The sequence below is a fragment of the Dendrobates tinctorius genome, unplaced genomic scaffold (genome assembly GCF_039654945.1).
Source record: "Dendrobates tinctorius isolate UK_male_01 unplaced genomic scaffold, ASM3965494v1 ptg000434l, whole genome shotgun sequence".
Taxonomy (NCBI): Eukaryota; Metazoa; Chordata; class Amphibia; order Anura; family Dendrobatidae; genus Dendrobates; species Dendrobates tinctorius.
The window spans coordinates 321,270-344,108 of record NW_027362097.1 but is presented as its reverse complement, the minus strand read 5'-3'; the positions used below and the strand labels follow the sequence as shown (position 1 = coordinate 344,108).

Sequence of the window (22,839 nt, the reverse complement as noted above, 5' to 3'; positions counted from 1 at the left end):
ACTCTCTCTCCACAATACTGTACCTGGTTTCAGCTGGGGTAACTTCATCATCATAGAGATACAGTGTTTCTTCAGGTTTTTGGCATTGAGAGACTGAATATACCGGCAAGAGGAGGAGATAATAGAAGACGGCTCATGATGCGTGATGCATACTGGATATTTTGTCTAAATACCTGTTATCCTAACGGTCTGAATGCAAGAAAGGAGATAATTAATGCTCCATTACTAGATCTGTTTGTATCTTTTATAAGGAAAAAGGAGTCCCCCACCCTTTTTTTTTCCCTTTTCCTTTATCTTTATTCACTTATTGTATTTTATATGTATTTTTCCTTGTTATGATGTGTAAATTTGTATGCATTTGCACTTATGTCTTTTTGTGATTTCATGTGATGCACTAATAATTCACCATGTGAGTGCTGCACCGTGTTCATTGGTTGCAGCAAGTATTTAATTATGCTATTCTCAGTATTGAGCAGCTTTGAGAAAGAAGTGTTCTGTTCGAAACACGTAGCCTTATATCACACCATGTGAGCTGCTGTCTATTTGTTCATGTTGTTTTATCTACAATAAATAGGAATTTTTTTGGAAGCTGGAAAATCTTCTTTTTTCTCTTCATTATTATCCATGACGAATCCATGGCTTCCATGCTTCCCCGCTCCACAGGCCATTAAGGTGAGCTTTTTTTTATGTTTTTTTTCTTCTTTGTTCACTGTATGGTGACAGAAAGCTTACAATCAGTGCTGGGGGTACGGTTGGACCAGGAAGCACTGGACACCTAGTCCTGTAGTGATAGTCTCCTGCTGTTAAAACACTGATTTTGTGGAAACAGCAACACACAGCTCAGTAAGTGACACTTCGCTGAATCAGGGTCTTCGCCCCAACGTCATGCTGCTCTCAGATTACATAACAAAAAACCTGCTCACAGATTCCTTTTAATGCAATGCCAGACACAACCCATGGACATATGCGGCACTGTAATGGTGGAAATCAACCACATTTCTGAGATTTTGTGTGGAAGTGAATTCCGTAAGCTCCAATGTATTGGGGTTTTTTTGTGCGGGCGTTTTTCTTTTTTAAGACAAGAACTCACAAGTCTCAAATGTATATTTTTTATTGCAAATGGCACAGAAACCAACAGAATGTTTTTATAAAGTGGTGATAATATCCCTCTTTGTAACATTCTTCTATAGATGCATCGTACAAGATAATCTACAGTTTAATTTGCTATTATCCTTGCCCTGAGATTCTCAAAGACGCTGATTTGTAAGTAATTTATTTAATTTATTATGACAGACAATAATGTAAGACTAGCAATGACTAACAATAGGGCATCAGATGACTCGTACCTTTAATGACCCCAAACTACCATGTACTGAACCTTTGCAGCAGTTTTCCTCACTTAGATCATTGATTTATTAGCCAGAGCTGCTTCTTAGGGCAAATAAGTCATTGGAGGACCCAAAGCATCTTGATATCAAAGGGCACAGTGTAATGCCTCATTTCACCTGCGGAGGCACTGCAGAGGATTTAAACACTTACAGCCGTCTTTTTTCTTTTTCATATATTGCTTTTATTACCATAGTTCAGTAAATGCCGTTCGAAGATCAAAAATATATACTAAACATTTTATATTTCAGCGATTAAAAAACATCTCAGACTATTTATTGTTTTATTAGTCAAATGTTCTTTACTGTACAGTGGACATGATGGCCGAACTTGGGGCCAGATGGTAAAAAAATAAATAAATACAAAAACAAACAAACTTGTAGGGATTGTGTACTAATGACTCATCCTCTATTAATTTGCCCATGGAGCAAAAAACAAAACTTATATTCACTTTCCTGACCAGTTCCACTACTTGGTAGTCAGCACTGTATCCTCTGCCGGTCCGAGCCATCTGGCAGTGACATCACATGAGTACTGCAGAAAATTAGGAGGCAGCATTCATATTATGTCCGGGTTAGAAGAAACAGTGTGAACGCTGCAGCCGGTCAGCAGGCCCTGACTGGCTGCAGGGTTCACGTGATGCCCCGCTGGAAGTTGAAGCCAGGGGACCGACAGAGGATGCAGCACTGAGAACCAAAGAGTAGTGCAAGTCTGGAAGGTGAGTGGGATTTTTTTTCCGCTCCCTGGGCCCCTTTAATATGATGTTATCCAATAATGAGTAACCCCTTTAAAGGAAGTTTGTCAGGATCTTGCAGACTACTAAAGAAAAACAATAACAGTGGCAAATAGGGGACTGAAACACATCTCTTGAAAACGACTTGCCTTCCCATCACCTGTGCGGTATTCTCCCTCCTGAGGGCAACTGCCCCACTGATGTTCTGCAAACATCAGTGAGGACGTTGCCTATAGAGTTAAGCACTTGTCACGATTAGGACCGCCCCTGCGGAACTTGTTAGCTCCTTTACATAATATATTTGCATTCTCAGTGATGCTCTATCTATCTGGAATATTGTGTCCAGTTTTGGGCACCACATTTTAAAAAAGACATCAACAAATTGGAGCAAGTTCAGAAAAGAGTGACCAGAATGGTGACCGGTCTGCAAACCCTGTCTTATGAGGAAAGGTTGCAGGATTTGGGAATGTTTAGTTTGCAAAAGAGAAGACTGAGAGGAGACTTAATAGCTGTCTACAAATATCTAAAGGGCTGTCACATTGTAGAAGGATCAACTTTATTCTCATTTGCACAAGGAAAGACTAGAAGCAATGGGATGAAACTGAATGGGAGGAGACACAGATTAGATATTAGAAAAAACTTTTTGACAGTTAGAGTGATCAATGAGTGGAACAGGCTGCCACGAGAAGTGGTGAGTTCTCCTTCAATGGAAGTCTTCAAACAGAGGCTGGACAGACATCTGACTGGGATGATTTAGGGAATCCTGCTTTGAGCAGGGGGTTGGACCAGATGGCCCAGGAGGTCCCTTCCAACTCTACGATTCTATGATTCTATGATCTGCGACCAAAAGAAAGTAACTTTACACATGTATTTTCGTCTCCTACCTGGCACTTTTATCACCATACAAATGCCATAGCAATGAAAATATGGGACATACATGCCATAATAAATACAGGTTTCTGATATTATTGATGTATTCCGGTACATTTTTTTGCATTTATTTATTTAATTGGTTTACTAATAAGCAAGAATTTTTGCTATTTTTTTTAATTATAAATATTATTATATTCTATTATTCAAAAAAAAAAAACTGTTCTCCAGGAACAAGAAATATTCTTAATTTCTGGTATATTATTTCAAGGGCAAATATACATCATTTATTTAATATTAAATATGTAATTTATCATAATTTCCTCTATAATAAAATAAACATTTTCTCATGAGTTCTTTGATGGACTAGTACAATAACCACAATGTAAGGTTACAGGATTATGATTTTCACTACTGGTATTTCGCAAGAATTGACATCAATAAGTATTTTTTTTTCACAAACACTTGGAACATGTACGGTAAGTGACTTAAGGTAATGAATAAATATGAATATTCCGCATAAATTAAATACCTACTTGTAGATAACAACTAGTAATTAACTCTACACGTCATTTTACACTATACCACAGTATAATTATTGTCTCTAATATGCCGGACAATAAATCCATTATAAAACATTCCATATAGAATTAGCCGTCATTCCGGTATATTGTGTAGATCTAACTCTTGATATTTTTTAAGTTTGTTAGATATTCTATTGACACTGGGTTTTCTTTTAACCCAAAATATGTATATTTTGTGTGTACAATTACAACTAATCACTTTATAGTGAATGTCTACACCTAAACAGCAATTTATTATTTTAATATGCCTTACTAATCCTTTCCTTACAGCAGTCAATGCCCAAACTCCCCTTCACATACATACTTAAGTGATGAAATTCTGCCTATTTCAGCCACCTCTAGATGGAGCTTAGGAGCTTACTGCATACTGTTTATACATTGATCTCAATAATAGCACTGTATGCAGTAAGCTCCTAAGCTCCCTCTAGTGGTGCCTGAAGGCAGCTGCAAAGAATTGGCACAGCAGCCTCTTCTTTCTCATGAACGGTGGGGGTCTTAAAGGTCGGTATAGCAAAATGTCATCACTTTATTAAGTGAAGAAAATGCTTTAAAGGAAACTTGTCATCTCATTCATGCTGCCCAAACCACAGGCAGCATGAATCAGAGCCAGGCTGACATCCATAATATGGGCATGAATCCTACTCAGTAAAAATCGCAGGGTCTTGCACTAGTATGGGGCAGAAAATTAAAGGGGTTTCAAATTCTTAAGTTAACCTCCAACCATTGGATGGGGGATAACTTACTGATTGCTGGGGGTCTGACAGCTGATTACCCCATCGATCCTTAGATCGAGGCTCTGCAGCCCAGTTGTTAATGGAGAGGAGGTGTGCATGTTTGGCCTTTGCTCCATTAATTGTGTATGGATCTGCTGGAAATAGCCAAGTGCTATCCTCGGTTTTCTCTAACAGTCCTATAGTCAATGATGGGAGCAGTGTTCAAGCATGAGCAATTCTCCACCATCAAAGACTGGGCTGCCAAGTCTCATTCTCAGGTACTTATCTCAGGATCGTTGAAGGTCCCTGTGTTTGGACCCAGGCTTGGACTGGCCCACAGGAGAATCCTCTGGTGGACCCCTGTACAAAAGTGTTCATTATTATGTAATTTTGTGATTGAAGATAATGTCACAATTGCATGTAGCTGAAAAGTGGGGCCCAGGAGTTGGTTACTGGTGGACCACTGGCAACCCAGTCTGACACTGGTTGGACCCCCAGCACTCAGCAAAGTCACTATAGAAAATGAAGAACGTTTCCTAGATTTCTGCATATAACCGTAAAGGGGAATTGAGGATTAGGAATAAAGAAAAGGAGTGCCAGTCCTGAAGAACTATATATGATCAGTGCAGGTCATGATGTCAATGTTACCCAAGTACCCTTATATTCAGCCGATGACACCGGCCTCTTCTTCCTCTATGACCGGAGATATGACCACTTGATAAAACAGGGGGGTTACATTCTTGCAGAATAATCTGACAGCTTTATATGCATGTATGTTCCTATAACTAACTGCTATTATTCCATTCATATAAGTGCATGCCTCCAGCTTTCCAGAATGAGGACAAGTAATACTACACAAACATACACAGCAGTAATGTAGCGGTAATTGCATAAAGCAATTATTGAATATAATGTAATGTGGAAAGCTTACGCCGTGGCCCTTCTAGCTGCTTCTTATGTTATTATAGATGTAATGAAGCCATAGTTTCCTGGGAATAATCACTTCATTTATTCAGTAAGTAGTCGGATTATCTCTTCTATATCTCTAGGCTTGTATTATAATGCAGTAAAGTGCTGCCCCTGTGGCTATGCCATCGAACTGGTGCTTGTGGGCCGCCATGTGGTATTCCCGCTTCTTTGTAGAAATGTACTAATCTTTGCCGGTGGCGCTGATTCATGAGGGTCTTTAGCCGCTAATTGACAGTGAGCTGTGGCTATAGGTGGTCCTCTGGAAAATACATCTGCCAAAGCTAAAATATATATACTGTGGGTATTTATATATGACTTAGGAGTATTTCTATATTATTTATGACCTCACAGTATCAAAGGAGGAGGACACTCAGGTAAAGCAAGAGGAAGGCTGCAATAGGCACCGGATATTGGTAAGAGTTGACATCCACGGCTTTAAGGGGTTGTCTTGTGTTGCATGCTTCCCAATTGCAGTGCCTATGAGGTTACGACTCTACATATCGATTTTGCACTGGTCTCGGCAGGTAAGTGGGATCATAATGTCATCGGCACTGCACATCTCCAATCAGGGCCGGACTGGCCATCAGGCAATTCTGGCAAATGCCAGAAGGGTCTCTCTGGTCATGGGCTGCCTTGTCTAATTTGCTGTTAACAGAATCGGTGTTCTCAAGACACTCATACTGATAACAGTTGTGACGGAGCACAAAGTCGCTGACTCCGTCACTTACCCCAGCAGGCCACAGGTATCATTAGAAATATTGGTTTTGTAGTAAATCTTCCTTTCCTCCATCCAGGGTAATATTAGTAATATATCTCATCTGGTTCTTGAGGATGGGGACAGCATGGGCCTGTGTGATTTCAAATGCCAGGGCTGAATGTCAGCCCCAGTCCGTACCTGTCTCCAATACAGAAGTGAGAGTCGCCAGACCACCTCTTGAAGTTGTGGCAAAGTCTGAAGGTGCCCGTACAACTTTTTATAGCTCTTTGGTAGACAGGTATTCTTTCCAACCTATGAATACACACATTAAAGGGCCTAAGCCGCTAAAAGACACCTCTAGAGTTGATTTATCATCCCCGAGAACAAATGAGTCGGGCGTTGAAATTCTTTTTCCCAACATCATCTATTTGCAGAGAGTCTGGAGGTTCCTGGCTATACCCATTAGATAGTCAGTCAATCCACACGAAATTGGTGGCCCACTTTTTTCTATTTGCACCTCAACTTTCTATCATCAGGAGCACAGAGCTCCCCAGCCTTCTAGCTGTCTGGGGGGCAGTGCGCTCATGAAGACTGACAGTTTGGGCTTGCTACATGGTTGAGCTCATTCGTTCCGAACTGTGCACTGTCCTAAGTCGCCAGTAGAGTTAGTTTTGGCTCTGGGGCATCTGTAGAGAGGAGTCACACTGAAGCAGACTGGATCTGGCCAGCATCAGAGCAGCACTTACAAGCTCTATAGCAAAGCTCTTCCCCAAGGAGACCTGCACTAGCTGACAGACTGCAGAAGTGGCTGCTAACCTAGCCAATGAGCCGCAAACTATAAAATTAAAAAGCACTCTATTTTTCAGAACATGGAGGATTTTTAATAGGGGGTATATTCCAAAGTTGCCTATTTTTGCGATCACGTTGCAATTTTACTCATTTACGATGATGAGAAAAGTGCTTTGAGGTGGCAGACAGCCTGAGGCTCCTGACATACGAATACAGTTTTGAAATTTACCCATTTTTAATAAAACCAAGCAGAGCCGCCACGCACTGTAGAATCACCGGACCCTCTTCGATAATCAAACTTTATGTAGGAGACAGAGAAATGATGCCACAGCATTAAATGTACCCTTTCTAAGTGTGTCTAGGAATGTATGCAGTATAGCTCCTAGATACGAGCAACCCTTGTATTACCAGGACTGTTAGTATGAGTGGTTGTATCAGGAGATGTCCTCTCCGTCATTAACCAGTCTGGAACGCACAGTTCTGCCAACGTCAACGATCATCAACATATTACCTAACCATCCTACCCACCACAGTACTGAGAGGGCAGTAACGGAAGTGTAGACCTTGTCTCTGCCACTCCTACAATGGTACCATGAAGGAAGAACCACTATTGTAAGCTGCGTGGTGCCACCTTTTGGCCGGATGATTTTTAGGACCGCGTGTCTATATACATTAATATTATTTATCTCATTACTATCATCTCCACTATAATAAAGTAGGCCCTTTGGTGGGTCGGCTGTTTGACAAGAGCAGCTGGCTTCCCATTTGCTTGTTTTTCGATTCTTCTTGGGCAGAGAGAAGGGCTGGTGCAGAGAGGTGGTGGGTGACCACTTTTTGCTGTTGGGCTGTGTTTATATAACTGGCAATCAGCAAAGTTATCTCCAAAATCTAAAAAAAAGAAGAGAAAAGAAAATTGAAACATTAAAAACGTATTCAGTCAAAATGTATAAATTACATACGTCCAAGTCCATGGTATGAATTACATTTCATTTTTCAAAACATTTCTTCCTACATGGTTTTGTGTGTAAAGGGAATGCCTAACAGGAGTCATAAAATGTGCCATGTCATGGGATGGCATAACGAAGGGGGTCTCACATATGCAGCACTTGCAAGATACTTTCTTTTGCTCTATGAGATAGTTAATTACATAATTTTGTCCCATGATGCACTGGCTATAAGAATCCATACTCAGCTGGTCTCTTTACGGATAACCAGTAATTCCCCCATATAACATACTTACGGTAGTAAATTGTATATAGTGTCAGATATGCCTTGTTCGGGGCAAAGCCAGAGACCTTAAAATGAACATGTTATTCACCTGTCTCCGCTCCAGGGCTGGGCCCTGCTGCCTTCTCCTAAGACCACCTCCCTTTGCTGTAGCCACGCCAGATGTTCCCGCCAAACTGTGACTTCATCACCCTAGACTCCTTAAAGCTGACTCAGACAGTAGTGCCTGTCTGAATATTCAGAGAGCTTTGTGTTCAGCTACCATGAGCTTTGGAGTTTGCCTCGCCATCCATTTCTCTCACCATTTCTTCAGCAAACTCCTGTTAGTTTTTTTACTACCTACATTTACTTCTTAGTTCAGACCTGCTGATTAACCCTTCGTCTGCTGTAGATTAGTGATACCACTCCGCCAGTGAAATACAAAAAAAAATGCTATTTAAATATATTTTCTGATGTTTATCAGTATAGAATTTTAGAATTTGGACCTATTTAGAAGAACAAAAATTTGTCTGGTGATCAATCATGTGCAGTTGTCACTTCATTCAAAGGCTACGGTACGTGACTGATGCAGCCGAATCTGAACAAGGGACTGACAACTCCTATTCTTGTGATCAGTATATGTCCGTGCGATCAGCTATTTACCACCTAACGTCCTCTTCACACATCCATATAATACTAGTACCATCAGTGTTTTGGATCAGTGTGTCATCAGTGTGCAATCAGTATGTCATCCATGTGCCATCTGTTTTTTTCCGGTATAACTTAAAAATCAATTTAATCCATGCTGCTGGTAAAAATCGGACATGTCTCCTCTCCATGTGGTTTGCACGGACACACGGTCCATGAGAGCACACACAGACATGTGTAGCACCATAGATTATAATGGGTACGTATAGTATCAGTGAAAAAAAAACGGATGCCACATGTACAGCACCTGAAACACGAACATGTGAAGGAAGCCTAAGGGCTCATGCACATGACCATATTTTCAGTCTAAGTGCGATCCGATTAAACATTGGATCGCACTTGTCCCCATGTTATTCTGTAGCGTTGTGCACATGTCCGATTTATTCCTCGGACCGAGTCAAGCCAGGGTAAAAAAACTGCAACTTGCCTGAGTTTGAGCCGACATTTGGATCACACTCGGCCATGCAATTCAATGAGTCTGCGTAAAATATCGGACTGCTCTCGTATGACATCTGACTGTAGTCCAATTTCTATGGACTGACACAATGGAGAAGGTGGAGAAATCTTTTCTCCATCTTATTCTCATCCGAGAGAATCGGATCGCACTATGATCACACTCTGATCAATCTCCGATCAGAGTGTGATTGGCATAATCGACCCAATGCTCTCAGATGAGAGAATACACGGTGGTCTAAAACTTGCCTAATACGTGCACAGATGAGTTAAAATCTTGGTACAACGCTTTCAATGTGTGACTGATACCACGCTACTAAACAGGTCAAGATTTTTCACATAGATAGTCTGTCCGGGCCTGTCTAGTCCAAGTACAATAGTTAATAAAAATAATAAGTGCCGTCCCGGCGCTCCTGTCCATTGCGCTGCTCGCAGAAAATATTGGTCGGGCGCCGTTCCCCCTGTTATCTTTAACAGTAGCAATCTAGGCTTCTTAGTAAAAAAGAAAAGCTTCTCTCGTTTCCGTCGCAGCATTTTATTTGTGTGAGCAAAATTTGGAACCTGGCGAGAGGACCACTAGACGAACAAAAGAGAGAGCATTTTGTAATTACCTCGCCCGGTCTTATAGTTTATAATTGCTTTTTTCCCTCTCCAAGCCTCCAGCTAAGATAATAAACATGGCTTTGTTTAAACCGCAGGTGCTTAATTCATGCTTTTTATATCCTAGCATATAAGAGTACTTTATTTATAAAAGCCTACCTCCGAGCGGCTGGCGTGTATTTCAAGCTAATTTACCTACCTTTACTTTTGCCATAGTAAACAGAAGTTTTTCGGTTGACTTGTCCTTTGTCTGCGTGTTAACTACCAGCATAAAGTCATCACGGTAACCTCCGAAGGTCATTAGACTCCTGTGTACGTATGTGAGCAGCAACCTCTTAAGGAACAGAAGAGTGGGAGGAAGAAGAAAAGATGGCAAAACATTATTTGTATTTCCAATTCAACAACGACTGCGATGAAAGACTCCGACAAAAGCCATGCATTTACCTAATAAAAGGCTCTACGCCTGCCATTAGGAGGAGATTTTTTTTTTTTACCCCCAAAAGGGACATATAAGCATCACGTCTGGAGCACATTTGTTTTCGGAAAGCCTGACAGGTTTGTAATAAATCCATAAATAAGCAATTTAGCATTTTACTAAAACACCTACAGGAAAAGAAAAGCCAGATCCCTTTGTGACTGGAGTTTAGAATAATTCCAGCGAACACACGGACAAATTAAATATACCGTATAACTATACTTGCCCAACTCTCCTTGAACATCTAGGAGACTCATGAATAAAGGGGAGACCTCTCGGACTCCCAAAAGAGTTGGCAAATCTCCCCGTTGCCCACCATATCCTCCTAAATCCTTAAAAGCAGAGCTTCTGAAAAGTTTCTTCCAATGGAAGAGGCGTAATCATGGGCTATAACTTTTGACGACACTCTTTACATGGTGCGTCCTTCAGGAAGGGTTTGCCTAATATTTTGGCAAGTATGAGTAAGGCTGAAGCTACATGGTGATGTGTCTCATGACAGCGATGAGACAAGACTATTTCAAAGTAGTGATTTTGCTGTAAAAAAAATTGTCATATTGCAGATAAGTAGAACAATCGTCGCATGTGACTTGCGTTGAAACCCATGGTACGTTTCTTGTGACTTGTGCCAAAAAATCCAACACATCTGGAAACATTTGTGACTCTGTCGCAGTTGCGGGAAGTCACAGGTCGCCAAGGAAATTGTTAAATGTGATATCACAATGCGGCAATGTTATTTCGGTGTTTCGCGACACATGTCGCTGTGTAGCTCCAACGTAAGGCTGGGGCTCCACAGCAACTTAGGTCACTACACAGGTCGCATGGTCAAGGTTCACTGGGTGTCGCTGCTAATCCCACAGTGCAATACAAGTGAATGGGGTCGCACTGTCATTCCAAGAGTACTGCGACCACTACAAGCAAGTCGCAAAAACTCCAACCAGGTATGATTATTTTTGGGACTTGCTTGTTGCAGTTGCAGTACTTTGAGTGGCAATGCGACCCCAAATACAAGAGTTACATAGCAATTTTGACCATGTGAATTTGTCGTGGCTAAATTTACTGTGTAGCCTTATCTTTCAAGTCCAGAAATCTGGCATCATTTAGAAAACCAAGGTGCCAGGTCAGAAATGGCAATTTTTGACGTGAATTTATGAGGTTTTTTGCTTTTTCTTTAGTGTATTTTTTTAGTCTCCCTTCTTGTTCCTGTATCATCCAGAAATACATGTAAGGCCGGGGTCAGACATGCGAGAAACTTGCACGAGTCTCGCATGTCAATACCCGGCACTGCCTCCGGCACTCGGGACCGGAGCGTGCGGCTGCATAGAAATACATGCAGTCGCACGCTCCTGTCCGAGTGCCCGCGGCAGTGCCGGGTATTGACATGCAAGACTCGTGCGAGTTTCTCGCATGTCTGACCCCGGGGGAACATGCATAGAAAAAACATACTTGTACATGCATTTTTTAATGGCGAAAATAAGGTGCCCATTGAAGCCGGGGGGGACTGCAAAAACACAAAAAGCAATCGACATGCTTCAGATTTTTACAGCTACATGGCAGCTCAATTTATACTTGTTTTACTCACTTGTTTTTCATTTATGCTTTATTCTTTTTTCATAAATTTGTGCCTTTTTTTAAAATCTATTACATATGTGTTTGCCTGATTTTTGTTTTTTTAGTTTGTCATTTTGGGGGAAGTTAAGTTTGGGGTTTCCAGATGTTTTTGGCTGATTTTGAAAAACTCATAAAAGTACTCCCTGGAGTCATTTTATGTGCAGTATATTTTTTGGGGATGTAAATAGTTGCACCATATAGCAAAGCATAAAAAAAAGCAAAACAGATCAAAGACGAAAATAAAGAACTGTTTTGATTTTGAACAAAATTCATGAACGACGTTAGACATTTTGAAGGATTGCACTAAAAAACGCCAACAAATACCACAACAATTTTACACACTATACATTGAGAAAAGTTGACCATAAATGGACTCTTACCATGGTGGCATATTCTAGAACACTTATACCATCTTCATGTACAGCCAGCCAGATGAGTGGACCATCAAAGGGTGTCGGAGACACAGGCTGCAAGTAGACAGACAAAAATCATATCATAGCATATTGATTTAAGCAGATCTGTTGGCATATTTCTCATTGCAAACTTGATATGACTCGCCCCCAGAGGCCGTGGGGTACTCGGTGCCAGGCCCGTTGATTACAATGGGAGATGTCACAGTGGCGGTGACCCGGTCCGTGGCATCAGGCGGTCAATGTAAAAGGGGTAGAATGATGGGGATAAAGTTGTTGAGATGATTTGTGATGCCACCTGTGGTTTCTGGTCAGTTTGACCAGCGCTGCAGGGTTGCTTCTCTGGGACAGATGGTGTGGTGCAGCAATGATGTTGAAGCTCCCCACAGGTGGAGCTGTAGTCCCAGAGCAGTGTAGATGAGGTTGGCAAGTGGGGAGATAGTGTGAAGAAGTAGATGTAGCAGAGCCGGGTGTAAGGCGCAAAATAAGTGGAGGCATATCATTCCAAGGCTTTACTCACAGTCTGGTGCACACAGATGCCCGCTTCGGTGCAGTGTCCTTCAGGTCAGGGGCTCAGCCAACTCCCAGGCAGATGGAACTAACCTTTCCAGATCTCCCTTTCGTGTGCCTGTTCTGAACGTCTCCTCACTAGTGCCTAATCTGAAGTACTTGTAGTTGCGTGTTAAACTCAAGTTCCTCCTTCTTGATGTTACTTAGAACTCTACTTGTACGGCAGACAGCTGTAGCCTGCTTCGGGGACTTCTTGTTATCATGTCCCGGCTCACCCACGTTGCTGTTGTGCCCCCAAGTCTTAGATGGGAATAACGTGGTGACGACTTCTATTCCTCCGGTTTCTGCTGCAGGAACTTCAGTATCCATACAACCTCGGGGACCGGACCCCAGCTATGCGCTTCAAACTTGAGGAAGGGCTCTGCTCTGACCCTAGTCCTTAGTTCTTTTCTTCTCCTTACGTTCCGTACTAAACTAACTTCCTTCTGAAGAATCAGGCTTTCTATGGCTCTTTCCTGTGCCAGCAGCTCCAGGTCACAGGAGTCTGCTGCAGCACTTCCTTCACTCCATCCCTCTCAGGGGATCTTCTCTCACAGACTGACCTTTTCGCTCTCTTATGCAGTCTAAGCTCCACCCACCTCCCAGCACTCTTCGTGTTCCAAGCAGGGAGCCACAAAGGTTGCTCTGTTACACTACTGGTGTGCGTGTGGAATGTGAGTGTTGGAGTGTGGTCACTGGTGTCTCCAGCTTACCTGGATAGTGGGGTACCACACCTCAGGAGGAGGTGCAGTACCTCTGTGGTGACTGAACCCTCAGGGGCGCCACAGATACATTATTAAAGAGATCTCATAGACCTTGTGAGGCTGATGTACTCACTGTGAAAATCCATGTTAGGGTATGTGCACCCACAGTCTTTTGAAGAATGTTTTGGAGCAAGTCAGCTCCAAAAAATGCCTGAAACCCTACTGTCACAAAGAGTGCATGATACTTCTTGGAAGCGGATTCTGATGGAAAACGCTCCAAACCAGGCACTGTCTTAACAAAAAGAAAATAAAAAATGCTTAAGAGAAAAAAAAAAAGAAACTCGGCAAAACAACAAAAAACTCCTGTAAAAATTTCTCATAAAAAGCAGCGTTTCCTGAACCGGTTTCCACTAGAAGGTTATGTGCCCGTGACAGGGCACAGGGCAAGGTTATGACATTGCTCTGTATCACGTTCATTTTATGAGGTGCTTTTGCAAATGGGTTCTTTGTGGAATCCATCTGAATAAAGTGTGATGTAAGCAAAGCCTCAGAATGGCTTTATCGTTTTTTTTTTTGCTTGAAATTAAGACAAATTTTCAACGCCAGGCGGCTACTTTTGGTTATCTGGTTTGTGTGATATTTGTCTGCAACTTTCTATCATGTATCTGTTTTAACTCTTTAAAAATCACCAAATAACAAGCAATTCAGAGTCGAATGGAACATACATTGAGGTCTACTGTAGGATGACATAGGCACATGTGCCTTGGGAACAAAAATCCAACCGGTTTGGATTTTTGGCAACACTACGCAAAATTGTGATTTTCATGTTGTGCGGCATAAATCGACATGTCGTCCTTGCCTAACATGTAAATGCCAGCAGTGGCAGACACAGGCAGCAGAAGAACCCTGTGCAAGTGATCATTCTCCCCACCAGTAATTGTAAGCCATGGATTTCATTAACTCATTCAATAAGTGCAATCTTGACTCTGGTGGTATTCTGGAAAAGCAGCAGAATAAAACTGTGAAGTGAATTTATTAATAAATACTTTTGAATACATGTTTTCATCCATTTTGAATAATCATACATGAAATACTGTATTTCTTACTTTTGCTGGAAAAAGAGTAGCGCCAAAGAACGTCCACTTTCTTGCAACTGTAAGATATATTCGCACGCAGTCAGAAGTGCTGTGGCCCCGGAGAGCCATCCATCTTGTTGCCAGCCGTTGGTGAAGTTGCCTGGAGCGAAAAGTTAAGCAATATAAATTTTCCTGGGAGGGTAGCAGGGTGAACAGAAGTGTGCACCAGTGAGACATGAGCCCATCCTTGAGCACCACCGACCACAGCCAATAATGAAACCGTTTAGCCATCACTACTATTCATAAGCAGTGAACTGTGATTTGTGAGGGGCTTGTTCACATCATGTTTTGGTCATAAGTTCATGACCGCATTGGGGCTTCCATCTGAACTGGTGAGGTACATCCTCCAAGCTCCAAGTCCGAGTGGGCACACAGGCCACAGGAGTTAGTGCAGCAAGCAAGTACGGCACAAGGGAAACAATGACTACAAGCACTGAAGACCGCAGGCAGACAGGACACCGGAAAACAGATATGAAGCAGGTTCTAGAAGTACTGGAGGCCATAGGCAGTCAGGGCACAGGAAAACCAAGAGTCTTAATATAACAAGACACAGGTGTGTGTCTTGGTGGTGTCAAGGGATACTCTGACAGACTGGGGCCAGAAGATCGCGGCGTCCGGTTTCACGAACTCCTATTGAACAGCACTTAGAGATTGCCAGTGTTAGCTCTTACTGCTTGTTTGGAGTTGGAGCTGTAGTTGGCAGTTGGAGTTGGCGTTTGGAGAATTGATTGATCAGCAGACTGTTGCTTGGAGTTTTGTTTGTGTGCACATCTTCACACTCTCCTATTTGGTTTCTCCTTTATTTTACCCCCCCCTGTGTTCCACTCTGTTGTTTGTTGAGTGCATTTTGTAAGATTGTTATTTTCTTTTATTCCCATCCGTCTTCCCTTGATTGTTGGGTTAGTGTTATCCTACACACTTTAGATTCCCAACTCTCTGGTTGGGGGAGGGGACAGATAAGGGTTGATATAGGAGCATAGCAAGGCACGTGAACTCGGCATCTCCACCTTCAGTAGTAATCTGGTGGACAGGGATAGACTCGGTGCCATTCCCTATAATGAGGTAGATGGAGTCACTTAGTGCTTCATCTGACCCCCATTCTGGTGATGTCAATGAACACGACAGCCATAATTATAAAGCTGTTGTGCATGCCAAAAAAAGGCCAGAAAGAGCATAACGTGAATCCGTCCACTTCATTATAGTGAATGACTCCATTGGGGACACGTCGGCATTCCCTTTTTTTCAGGGTTACAAAGAGAATCACCAAAATAGTCACAAACATGTGGCCCAAACGTGATGTGAACATTGTCTAAGAATAATATAAATCATAATGAGATTATAAATGAAACATTCCAGTAGGTGCGGATTCACGTTCCTCTAAACAAGAGCTTGATATCTTTCTGTTCTGGGAACATCTACCAGGAATAGTGTCTGACTTGGATTTCAATAGGTGGAAGACACTCAAACAGACAAATAAAGGGAAAGATAATCCACAATGATTCTCGATAAGTGCTACTTGGACAAACTGACGCTATTGATGGAACAGGTCATGTTCCCTTGAAGACTATAAGGTTGTAGCACCTACCGTAACTGCTCCTCTGTGCAGTCCGCTCTATACCTCTTTGGATAAAATTTTTCCAGTGTTTGCCTTAATGCCTGGTTGGACTTTAATTGACTAGCTGTTGCCTGGAGAGGTCGTTCAAAGTCTCCGCTTTCCACCTGTAGAAACCCAAAAAGAACGAATCAAGAAATGCAATCATGTGTCATCACATACTAGAGGACACTACTGGAAGTGATAATGTTAATCTACACTGTTGTGAGTTCATTTTTCCCTTCACTATTGAGGTCTGATGAACTCCCTCCTCTAGTGAAGGAAGGTAGTGAGGCTGATTATCAGACACCTGGGCAGCTAGATGATGACTGGGTGGCTGGAATTGAGGACTGGATATAAGGCTGCCGACGCCCTTCTTCCTGGCTGGTGATTTTCCTGCTGGATTCTTGGAGACCAGTCTGATTCCTGCATCTCAAAGCTAAGTTTTTATGCTCTGCTTTGTACTCTTCAGTTTGTTTTTGTTTTGCCTTGTTTTTTGGGAGTTCTGCCATCCCCGGCCGGGGGTGACCTGAATTCCATTTTTGTCTCTGATCTGTTGATCTTTTGCTCTGTCTTCAGAATATACCTGAGTGCTGATATAGTCTTTTGAAGCCTAGCGACTTCAGGGCCTGTTTTTCCTATCAGTCGGTTGGCTCATTTTTATAGGGTTTTTGCGGATGGCAGACAGCAGCTTTTCTATCCTGTCCTGTGTAGTTAGCTTGGGCCCCATCATTTGCTCAACCTATCTTTCTATCTGTGTTAGTGTTTTCATCTTGCTTCACCGTCATTATATGTTGGGGGCTGCCTATTGCATTGGGGTCTGCTCTGGGGCAGTTTAGTTTTTCCCCTTTCTGTCTTTAGGCTATATAGTTCTCCGGCTGTGATCGAGGGGTCTAGGGCACCGTAGGAACCCCCCACGGCTACTGCTAGTTGTTGTGGATAGGTTCAGGGGTCTGCAATCCGATAGCTGCCAACCTCTCTGGTTTTTCTGGACTTAGCTGGTATTTTGTTTTTTCCTCCTTCGGTGACTTATCATAACAGAATCACCAGCCGTATCGCAGATCGTAGGGTACTCAATAGCAGGAGAGAATTGTAAAAAAAAAAAAAAAAAAAGTGTCAGAATTTTTTTTTGTGTGTGCATATTTTTTCCTCTATATCTCTGAGGCCGTAGGGGGAATTTTTCTCTCAATGGACATGAAGCAATTGTCTGATCGTGTGGAGCAGCTCGCTGCTGAAGTGCAGGGAATTTCCGCCTATCTTGCTCATTCACATGCTGCTGAACCAAAGATTCCCACTCCGGATGTGTTTTTTGGGGATCGGTCTAAATTCTTGAATTTCAAAAATTGTAAATTATTTTTTGCCTTGAAGCCTAACTCGTCGGGGAACTCCGCGCAGCAGGTTAAAATTGTCATCTTGCTGCGCGGTGATCCCCAGGATTGGGCGTTTTCTTTGAAACCTGATGATCCTATTCTGAATAATGTGAACGCATTTTTTCAGGCCTTGGGGTTGTTGTATGATGAACCTAATGCTATTGATCAGGCTGAAAAGACCCTGTTGGCATTAAGCCAGGGTCGGGATTCGGCAGAGTTGTACCGTCAAAAATTCCGAAAGTGGGCGGTCCTTACTACCTGGAATGATAATGCCTTGGCAGCTCTCTTTCGGAAGGGTTTGTCAGAAACCGTAAAAGATACTATGGTGGGATTTCCTGTTCCCTCTGGTCTTGACGATTCTATGTCATTAGCCATTCAGGTGGATCGGCGTTTACGTAAACGCAAAACTACACGAGAGATGTTGCCACCTGTTGAACAAATGTCTGAACCTATGCAATGTGATAGAGTTTTGTCTAGGGCGCAACGTCAGGAGTTCAGAAGGCGTAATAAGCTGTGTTTTCTTTGTGGAGATGCCTCGCATATTATTTCTGTCTGCCCTAAACGAGAGAAACGTTGTGCACACACGTTTTCTGTGGGTGGTGTTCAACCTAAGTTTCTTCTGGCAATTACTCTGATCTGCTCCCTGTCCACATTTTCCGCCAAGGCTTTTGTGGATTCAGAAGCAGCTCTTAACCTGATGGACTTGGATTTTGCTAAACGTTGTGGATTTCCTATGACACCTCTGCGGACGCCTATCCCTTTGAGGGGTATTGATGCTACTCCTTTGGCAAAGAATAAACCTCAGTTTTGGACCCAGGTGGTAATGTGGGTCGTCCCAGACCATCAAGGAAATTGCAGATTTTTGGTGTTGCATAATTTGCATGATACCATTGTTCTGGGGTTTCCCTGGTTGCAAATCCATAATCCAGTTCTGGATTGGAAATCTTTGTCTGTGGTGAGTTGGGATTGTCGGTGTGCCTTTAGTGAGGCTCCGGTGTTTTCCACCTCTCCCCAGTCGCATGATGTTCCTGATTATTTGGCGGACTTTTATGATGTATTTAGTGAGAATGAGTCTGCGTCTTTGCCTCCTCATAGGAGTTATGACTGTGCAATTGAGCTGAACCCGGGGTGTAAATTCCCCAAGGGTCGGCTTTTCAAATTATCTGTACCCGAGCACGAGGCTATGCGATCCTATATTAAGGAGGCATTGGAGAAGGGTCATATTAGACCATCCTCTTCACCCTTAGGTGCTGGGTTTTTTTTCATGGCTAAAAAGGATGGTTCATTAAGGCCTTGTATTGACTATCGTGCCCTCAACAAAATTACTGTTAAATATCAGTATCAGTTACCCCTGATTTCTGATCTATTCTCCAGAGTTAAAGGTGCTTGCTGGTTTACCAAGCTTGACCTCAGGGGGGCATATAATCTTATTCGCATTAAGCATGGGGATGAATGGAAGACGGCATTTAATACTCCAGAGGGACATTTTGAGTACCTGGTGATGCCTTTTGGGCTCACTAATGCCCCTTCTGTCTTCCAGTGCTTCATGAACGATATATTCCGAGACTTTGTGGATAAATTTTTGATTATCTATCTGGATGATATTTTGATCTTCTCCAAGAATTGGGACACTCATGTGGAACATGTTCGGACTGTGTTCCGGATTTTGAGGGAGAATTCCCTGTATGTCAAGGGATCGAAATGCCTTTTTGGGGTACAGAGGATTTCATTTTTGGGATTTATTTTGTCTCCGTCAACTATTGAAATGGACTCGGCCAAGGTACAGGCCATTTATGATTGGGTTCAGCCCACTTCTTTGAAGGCCCTCCAGAAGTTTTTGGGTTTTGCTAATTTTTATCGGAAATTTATAGCTAATTTTTCTGGTATTGCCAAGCCATTGACGGATTTGACTAGGAAGGGTGCTGATGTGCTGAATTGGTCTCCGGAGGCTGTTTCTTCCTTTCAGGAGCTGAAGCGAAGATTCACTTCTGCTCCGGTTTTGCGGCAACCTGATCTCTCACTCCCGTTTCAGGTGGAGGTGGACGCTTCTGATATTGGTGCAGGAGCGGTGTTGTCCCAAAAAGATCCTGTGACATCTAAAATGAATCCTTGTGCTTTCTTTTCCCGAAAGTTCTCTCCATCTGAACGTAACTATGATGTGGGGAATCGGGAACTGTTGGCCATGAAATGGGCATTTGAGGAGTGGAGACATTGGTTGGAGGGAGCCAAACACCAAGTCGTGGTCCTTACTGACCACAAGAATTTGATTTACCTGGAGTCGGCCAAGCGCTTGAATCCTAGACAGGCTAGGTGGGCCTTGTTTTTCACACGTTTTGATTTTGTGGTCTCTTTTCTTCCGGGCACTAAGAATGTCAAGGCAGACGCCCTCTCTAGGAGTTTCCTTGCTGATTCTCCTGTTGTGACTAAACCTGCTACCATCTTAGGCGAGGGGGTAGTTCTTTCTGCCATCTCGCCCGATTTGAGATGTGCTCTGGAAGAGTTTCAGGAGGACAAACCTGAGCGTTGTCCCAGTGGAAAGTTGTATGTTCCTGACCAGTGGAGGAAGAGAGTGATGTCTGAAGTTCATTGCTCTGCATTGGCTGGTCATCCAGGTATTTTTGGTACTAGAGATCTGGTGAGTCGGTCTTTTTGGTGGCCCGCCTTGTCTCATGATGTCAGGAATTTTGTGCAGTCCTGTGGGACTTGCTCCCGGTCTAAACCTTGTTCTCGCTCTAGTGGCTTGTTGATGCCTTTGCCGGTGCCCAGGAGGCCATGGACCCATATTTCAATGGATTTTATCTCTGATATGCCTGTCTCTCAGAGAATGACTGTTATTTGGGTGATTTGTGATAGATTCTCTAAGATGGTCCATCTTGTACCACTTCCTAAGTTGCCATCTTCCTCTGAGTTGGTGCCCTTGTTTTTGCAACAGGTGGTACGCTTGCACGGGTTTCCTGAGAACATTGTATCTGACAGAGGAGTTCAGTTTGTGTCTAGATTTTGGAGGACTTTCTGTTCCAAGCTGGGAATTCAGTTGTCCTTCTCCTCTGCGTTTCACCCTCAGACCAATGGGCAGACGGAGAGAACAAACCAGACTTTGGAGTCGTATTTGAGATGTTTTATTTCTGCCGATCAGGATGATTGGGTTTCATTTTTGCCCTTGGCCGAATTTGCTTTAAATAATAGAGCTAGTTCTGCCACTTTGATGTCACCTTTTTTTTGTAACTTTGGTTTTCACCCTCGATTTTCTTCAGGGCAGGTGGAGCCTTCTGCCTGCCCAGGTGTTGACACTGTGGTGGAGAGAATGCACCAGATCTGGGACCAAGTAATGGATAAGGTGTCTCTCTCCCAGGAAAAGGCCCAGCGGGTTTCCAACCGGCGTAGGACCGTTGGTCCCCAGTTTAAGGTGGGTGATCTGGTTTGGTTGTCATCAAAAAATATCACTATGAAGGTGGCTTCTCCTAAGTTTAAGCCTAGATTTATTGGACCTTACAAGATTTTGGATATTATTAATCCGGTCTCTTTTCGGTTGGCTCTTCCTGTCACATTTAAAATTCATAATGTGTTCCATAAGTCCTTGTTGAAGAGGTTTGTTGAACCAGTAGTTCCTGTGGTGGCACCTCCTGACCCTATATTGGTTGAAGGTAACATGGAATATGAGGTAGAGAAGATACTGGATTCCCGTCTGGCTAGACGGAGACTCCAGTATTTGGTTAAGTGGAAGGGTTATGGTCAGGAGGATAATTCCTGGGTCTCTGCCTCTGATATTCATGCCGAAAGATTGGTGCATGCCTTTCATCGGGCTCACCCGGATCGCCCTGGTGGCATGGATGAGGGTTCGGTGACCCCTCCTCAAGGGGGAGGTACTGTTGTGAGTTCATTTTTCCCTTCACTATTGAGGTCTGATGAACTCCCTCCTCTGGTGAAGGAAGTTAGTGAGGCTGATTATCAGACACCTGGGCAGCTAGATGATGACTGGGTGGCTGGAATTGAGGACTGGATATAAGGCTGCCGACGCCCTTCTTCCTGGCTGGTGATTTTCCTGCTGGATTCTTGGAGACCAGTCTGATTCCTGCATCTCAAAGCTAAGTTTTTCTGCTCTGCTTTGTACTCTTCAGTTTGTTTTTGTTTTGCCTTGTTTTTTGGGAGTTCTGCCATCCCCGGCCGGGGGTGAGCTGAATTCCATTTTTGTCTCTGATCTGTTGATCTTTTGCTCTGTCTTCAGAATATACCTGAGTGCTGATATAGTCTTTTGAAGCCTAGCGACTTCAGGGCCTGTTTTTCCTATCAGTCGGTTGGCTCATTTTTATAGGGTTTTTGCGGATGGCAGACAGCAGCTTTCCTATCCTGTCCTGTGTAGTTAGCTTGGGCCCCATCATTTGCTCAACCTATCTTTCTATCTGTGTTAGTGTTTTCATCTTGCTTCACCGTCATTATATGTTGGGGGCTGCCTATTGCTTTGGGGTCTGCACTGGGGCAGTTTAGTTTTTCCCCTTTCTGTCTTTAGGCTATATAGTTCTCCGGCTGTGATCGAGGGGTCTAGGGCACCGTAGGAACCCCCCACGGCTACTGCTAGTTGTTGTGGATAGGTTCAGGGGTCTGCAATTCGATAGCTGCCAACCTCTCTGGTTTTTCTGGACTTAGCTGGTATTTTGTTTTTTCCTCCTTCGGTGACTCATCATAACACTACACACTGCGGTGTAAATCAAGTGGTGTGACACCAATAACATGTAACTAATTGTAAATCAAAAGTTGCTGATGACATCTGGTCCCAAGACCTGGATGACTAAATGATGAAGGAGCATCGTTTTGGCTGTGGTCAATCCTTTTACTATAATGGACCAGGTGGCCATTTTAACTTTAGAAAGGTTGCCCATGGTGGTCACCAACTTCAGCTGCTTTTTCCAAGGCTACGATGATTTTGTTTAAAGTTTTGAGTAGAGAAACATGCTCATTATTAAAGAATAGGCTGGCAAATGCCACTGAATGGCCTAATTATGTACAGTTCAGGGATATGACAATACATTCACGCCGAAGATGAACTTCCTGGAGAGCTAGGAGCATAGCTGGGGAGCTGGCAAGATATGTGCCCTGGGATTAGGATGAAGGTGGGTGCACCCTCAAATCATACAGGTTTGGGCATGGTACAGAGAATCCTCATCCCGGTGAAGGAAATCCTAACATCTCTGAAAGGACAATGCTGGGGGGTTAATATCATGTAAGGAGACAAGCGTATTTTGCCTTTTACACACTTTTTGTACTTTGGTTTAACCCCATTCTCCACTCCA

The 22,839-nt window shown here is 43.1% G+C and overlaps 1 protein-coding gene across 5 annotated transcripts in view; it reads right to left on the bottom strand.

Moving 5' to 3' along the window:
* Positions 1-1,095: 1,095 nt before the first annotated feature.
* The window catches only part of PLEKHH2 (pleckstrin homology, MyTH4 and FERM domain containing H2), a 204,762-nt gene continuing 183,018 nt past the window's right edge, over positions 1,096-22,839 (bottom strand). For all 5 annotated transcript variants that reach the window (XM_073564212.1, XM_073564211.1, XM_073564210.1 and 2 more), the window contains 5 exons: positions 16,176-16,309; positions 14,561-14,690; positions 12,172-12,258; positions 9,908-10,042; positions 1,096-7,629 (listed from right to left, as the gene is read on the bottom strand). In XM_073564212.1, coding sequence (XP_073420313.1) covers positions 7,447-7,629; positions 9,908-10,042; positions 12,172-12,258; positions 14,561-14,690; positions 16,176-16,309 — 669 coding nt within the window. In that variant the 3' untranslated portion in view covers positions 1,096-7,446. The remainder of the gene's footprint in view (positions 7,630-9,907; positions 10,043-12,171; positions 12,259-14,560; positions 14,691-16,175; positions 16,310-22,839) is intronic.